At 35.7% G+C, this 5,966-nt stretch overlaps 1 protein-coding gene across 2 annotated transcripts in view; it reads right to left on the reverse strand.

Moving 5' to 3' along the window:
• Positions 1–836: 836 nt before the first annotated feature.
• The window catches only part of Prip (aquaporin prip), a 20,815-nt gene continuing 15,685 nt past the window's right edge, over positions 837–5,966 (reverse strand). Inside the window, exons 3-6 of one of the 2 annotated variants that reach the window (XM_017611131.1) lie at positions 4,154–4,297; positions 3,910–4,057; positions 2,022–2,305; positions 837–1,470 (exon numbers count right to left, since the gene is read on the reverse strand). In XM_017611131.1, coding sequence (XP_017466620.1) covers positions 1,435–1,470; positions 2,022–2,305; positions 3,910–4,057; positions 4,154–4,297 — 612 coding nt within the window. In that variant the 3' untranslated portion in view covers positions 837–1,434. Of the gene's footprint in view, positions 1,471–1,912; positions 2,306–3,909; positions 4,058–4,153; positions 4,298–5,966 lie in introns of those variants that run through there. The other variant, XM_017611123.1, reaches the window with a different exon arrangement.

A 5,966-nucleotide genomic window follows, 5' to 3' on the forward strand; every position in this document is an offset into this window, starting at 1 on the left:
ATGTATGTAATTAAAGTAAGTCGAAGTGAAAATTTATTTCAAATAAAGATTATTTAATTTTTTTTTAATGGATATCGACCCGTTCATCTACTAGGTAGGGGATGAAAATTGAGAAGACTCAGTTGAGTACCAAGTATCCTAGGTTCGATTGAAATGGACAACGAAACTGACGAAATAAATTGTAATCGTCTCCAAACTAGGGTCAGGTACGTTCTCTGCCTCTGCTGTAAACTTACTTCAAAGAATATTGAAAAAAAAAATCCTCAACTTTTGTCTAAAGCAGTGTTTGGATTGTTCAACCAGAGAACGTTTATAATTGTTCAACTTTCACAGGCGATTAGTGAAATCAAAAGCTTAACGAAAGTTGGCTGTTGACCAACTTTAATGAAAGCGATTTTTAGCCGTAATATTGTTCATTATGCTTGTTCGACTTAATTAAGTATTTAGTATATAATCGTGGTTTTATTGTTTAATTTATGACTATTAAATTTTATATTATTCGTATTAGGTGATTCTATATCGATGTAAGCGCGATTTAAGATTAACGAAAAATTACTAGTTCGAAGGTATTTATAGTCAAAAGGCTGTACGTAGCTATTATATTTTGCTATTATTTGTCGATGAAAATGTTAAAATTTTCTTTAGCTACGAAAACAAGAACACGACTCACATAGTAAAATACTGAGTTTTGACAACAATCAAATATGTACTCGAAATGCTAGACATCATGTTTATGTATGTATGTAAAAATGCATAAGAATAGACGCATAAACTAAAATTACAAACAAAAAAAAATCAGTTTATAAATTATTAAATAAAATTAGTACAACTTATTATTTTCGTTTACATAAATACTATAATGAATGTTTGAGTACAGTTAAGTAGTAGAAGACAATACAAAAAGTTTATAATGATAGATACAAATACATTTGGTATGCAGTGTAGATGTGTACATAAATACGTTTAGTATTTATTGTTTGTTGGTGACTGGTTGTTGTTGCTGTGGTTGAGCTTTTGTCGGCTGTGCGACTGCAGACGCTTCGTGTTGCCAGTTGCAGCAATTCCGCTTTTTGTTGTTGCTCATTGACGTTGCTGGCGTTGAGAGCTATGCGTCACTTATGCAATATCAACACACCACATCCAACGGCTATGCGTATGTATGTATGCATGTGTTGCATGCAACACGTGCCGACACGATGCGTTGCAACAAGTGCAGTTCGGTTTTTCATGGCTTATTGCTTATTATTCGGCTTTCCTTCTTATTTTTCATTTGAACACACATAAACTACGAGTACTGGGTACTGGGTACGCAGTTCAAGGCGCCAGTTCTGTTTTTATTGCGATTTTACTTTTCTTAAAATTATTATTATTATTTTTTATTTCATATATGTTTGTATGTATGTAGTATATGTATTTGTTTGCATTTATTTGCATTTAAGCGTAATCGCGTGCACTATCCAGTTTTCTCATCTGTATATTTTAAGAAAGGTGAGACACGTTTTAATAGACAAAAATCTATGATATAAATAAATAAGATTAGAGAAGTAAGCAAATGAGATAAGCAGGTTATAGGCTATGTACAAAAGTATGTATGTATGTATGTATGATGCAATGTTTCTTGTTGGCAATAAATTTTCTTTTTTGTTGTAATTGTATGAGAGCATGTTGTATGAGTATGCATGTAAATATGTATTTATGTAAATAAATAGGTACAAAGTTTAGTTTTTTTTTTATGTGAGTGCAAGTGCATCAGCGCGTGAGCTTGCATAGATAATAAATGAAGTGTAATTTCAGAATTTCAGCATTCGATTGCACGGATCGTTTCTATAACTATTGTATAATATGAATTGCAAAATCACATACATATTTTCTCAACACAACTTGCCTCCGATCCGCACAATCAAACACTCGGAATTCGTTTGCTTTTCGTGTATTTTTTTTTGTTTTGTTTTTTTTGTACTTTTATAGTTTATTTCTGTTTAGTAGAAATCTGAGTCTTTCCAGCCTTTAACAAAGCTCACCTCACGCTCATCAGCGTGTGTCCGATATTTGTCGGACACTTCAATCACTTTAACGCTGGTCATGACTAGGGGCTTTTCCAGCACTTGGGTGTAGATAAGCGCCGCTGCTATGCCACCAAGTATGGGACCTGCCCAGTATACCCAATGTGCATCCCAATTGTCGACGGCAAACGCTGTGCCAAGTGTACGTGCCGGATTCATGCTGGCGCCAGTGTAACGAATTGTACCCAAGTGGCCGAGTGTGACAGAGAGTCCGATAGCGAGTGGGGCAGTGTAGCGTGAGTCTAAAAGGAGGGAGAGAGGGAGAGATAGAATTAGAAAATAAATATGTACATACATGCGTAGATGAAAAATGTGGAGGCATCTATGCCCACAGAGAAACTAAAGTGAAGTTTCTCCGCTTGAATTTAAATTTTTTATACGGATTTATGTATATGGAAGTACTTTGAGAAAATTTCTTAAATTCCGTTTGGCCTCTGGACGTAACTGGGAGAAAAGGAACTCTTTGACAAGACCTTCAGCAACCGGTTGGCTCCCAAATGTTCCTCAATATTGTCATAGAAGTTTTTCCATGACAAATGCTGTTACCGAAGGTGACAGGTAATGAGATCAACGGAAATAAGGTCAATTGACTTTATTTCACACCTTTTCAAAAGCGAAATAAAATCCTTTGACATTATTGCTCTTTCAAACTTTAAAATTGCTTAGCTTCCAGGCGGCGGACTCGTCTGGGCGCCACACCTCGCTCCGTACCCCGCGCGACCGTCACGCCACACCACGTCACGCTACGTCGCGGCGTAAATTTTGAAATTTATAATATCTTGTAAATTCCCTTCCCTAGAACGCAGATTTAATGTCGATTCGCTTGTGGGTGACAAAAAAGGCGAAGTTTGTAGCAACATCTTATGGAATTGAAGAAAGTTGTAAATATTTTTTTCAAAGCCACGATTCCAGGACTTTGAAGGCGTTCCTAAGCTAAACACTTTTCAGACCAAGCTTTTAAGATCACATAAAACCAAATATGGTATTTTACTATTGGCATTTTCCTTCTTTTTTTGATTGGCATTAGTCCAGTGGCCAGTGATCGTACTAATTCACCTAGTCTTTCTATCGCAGAGAAGGCCACCACCTCCTTCTCTGCCACCATCAGCGGGTTTTCAAAGCTGTAGCATTTTAATCCATTCGTACGAAATGGCTTAGCCGTACTGCAACCGTTTGTCGGTTTAGGGCGAGACCAAACAACTTCGCTAATCGCCCTTCTGCTTTGCGAATTTGCGCCAATTGTTCATTCCGAGTGCAGATAGGTCCTTCTGCACGTGGTCCTCCCCTTTTATTCATAGGCGCCTTCGCTTTCGTCATCCACCCACGACTGCCGAAACTGAAAACTCCAAGGATATGTATGGGTCTTTTCCAAGATTTTGGGCATGTTTAATACCTCGAATGGCAGTGACAAATTTCTTGTGGATTATGCAGAGACTAATTAAATTCTAAGCTTCAAGTATGCTTTCAAACGGAACGTCGATTCGTCATTTGGTTGGGGACTCGGGAGTATTCGATAATTTTGGCCACTGCTGCCATTCTGCAGCATGGAGAATTATTTCCTACATAACTTAAGGGCACGCTGGACGTCTGTTACTATGTCACCGTTCACAGGAGCTCGCGCCGGTCTTGAAATCTTCCGTAGGTCACCGAACTATGTGGACCATTTTCAAGCTCTGCGCACCCAACCATTTCTGAGCTTACGATGAGATGGACCATAATTATCTTTTTCGGCATATATTTAATACCAACCAACCACCGACCAATTCATGAACCAATATCGAAAACTTACATTTTCGATGCAAAACACAGAATTCTAAAATCAGTTAAATAAATTCTTAATTCCCACCTGGTTTACTAGCATCACAAGCACCAAAAACGGTGAGCACCAACACCAGTCCCAAGAAGAACTCAATACCGAGACCCTGTAGCTCGGTAATATTCGGCGCGAGATGTGTGTGACCTAAGCCATTGTAGTAAACCTCATCGATGAGTGTCTGGAAGAACAAAATATTGTCATTAAGGTGCAATTAAATTAAAAATATTATAAAAGCATTAAGTATATAGGTCAATTAAAGAAACAGTATACTCACACGAACGGCTGCGGTGCCGGCAATAGAACCCAAACATTGGAATATGATATAGAATACAGCACGCAAAACGGTCACACGCCCCGCTACCAATAAACCAATAGTGACGGCTGGATTTACGTGACCGCCGCTAATATTGCCAATAACCTAAAGTGTTTGAAAATGTTTAAATATTTTGTTGTTGTAGACTATTTACGCCAGTATCGTTTATGGTATTTTAGTGTTATTTAGTGCTGGTACATACATAAGTACATAAGTTAATTATTACAATATTTACATCTGGACACGTTTTCATTTTTGAGCAGACAAAATGCATTCACTGTTTATGTACATACAGTATCGGTCATATCAATAGCACCCCCATTTCAAGGTCATATTGTTTGCTACTCATGTTTATTTGTTTATTTTCAGAAATTTTCAATTAAAATATGAGTTCATTCTTTAACAAACCCCATATAAACCCAAGTTTAAAACTTTGTGAAAGAGTACAAAAAATTCAACAAATTTTCTCAAAAATTTTAAATTTTATTTCTCAGAAGTGTAAGTCAGTTTTATAGCCCATACAATTTTAGTCTGATAATGCGCAAGTTTCAAGTGCTAAAAATTACCATTGACTTTTTAGATTTTTTTGTCTCAGTAGCTTTCATATAACGAATAAGAACAATTTATTTGTATAAGGAAGAAACCCGCAACACCTTCGGCAAAAAAAATCAAACAAATCAACGATAATTTTTAGCCACTTGCAACTTGCACATTATCAAACTAAAATTTAATGGGATATAAAACTGACTAATACTATTGAAAAAAAAATTTTAAATTTGGGTGGAAATTTGTTGCATTTTTTGTAGTCTTTTACAAAGTTTTGAGCTTGGGTTTATATGGGTTTTGTTAGAGAATACAGTTTATTTTAATTGAAATAAATAAATAAGTGGCAAACAATATCACTTTAAAATGGGGGTGCTATTGATATGACCGCTACTGTATGTATGCTTGTACGTGTGTACTCGTGTAATATAAATATACCTACGCTAATTTTGTGAGTGAACTTGTACTTCATCGCTATTCACTATTGCCGCCCTTGGGCTAATATGTATGTATGTTTCTGATTTAAAATCTAATATCGGGTGATCCATCTAGACCTTTTTTCTAATTTTAAATTAAACACTTGAAATAGAACTGGATGTCGGAATCTTTATTATAATCCGAAAGAAAAATCTCTAAAATTTACTTTTTTTAAATAATTGCATTCAAATGTTGGCCATATAAAGAAATAACCGTAAATAACGAGCGCTACCGCACCATGATAACGAACTTTTTATTGCCTGAAATTGAAGCCCGTGACGGCGGCAACATTTGGTTTCAGCAAGTTATTGTGTGATACCACATCCCTGGATTTTGATATAATTTTGAGTAATGTTTTCATGACTTGTTTTTGATATTATATTCTTTTGAATCAATTGAAATGAAACATGTTGAGATATTTATATTTAGCAATAATTGCAAATAATACTAATTTTATTTACTTGTCGCGCAAATTTTTTTCATAGCGATAGGTTTTAGATTACAGTGATTGAATCGAGTTTTCCACACCGGCTACCTCCGGTTTTTTTTTGGTGGATATAACTAGGTGGTTTATTTTAAATCTTAATTTTTCGAATATCGAACAGATCAGCTTTTTTGACGTAGAATACGTCTTACCTTAAGGTATGGGGGCTATGTTCAAATGTTGTAGTTGTAATTTTTAGAGCTTCACAAAAACGCTTATTGCACGAGAACTAATAAAGCGATTTCAAAGAAAAGTGTGGCGTTTCAAAGA

The sequence above is a fragment of the Rhagoletis zephyria genome, unplaced genomic scaffold (assembly GCF_001687245.7).
Source record: "Rhagoletis zephyria isolate East Lansing unplaced genomic scaffold, Rhagoletis_zephyria_1.1 Rzeph_scaffold_00012, whole genome shotgun sequence".
Lineage (NCBI taxonomy): Eukaryota > Metazoa > Arthropoda > Insecta > Diptera > Tephritidae > Rhagoletis > Rhagoletis zephyria.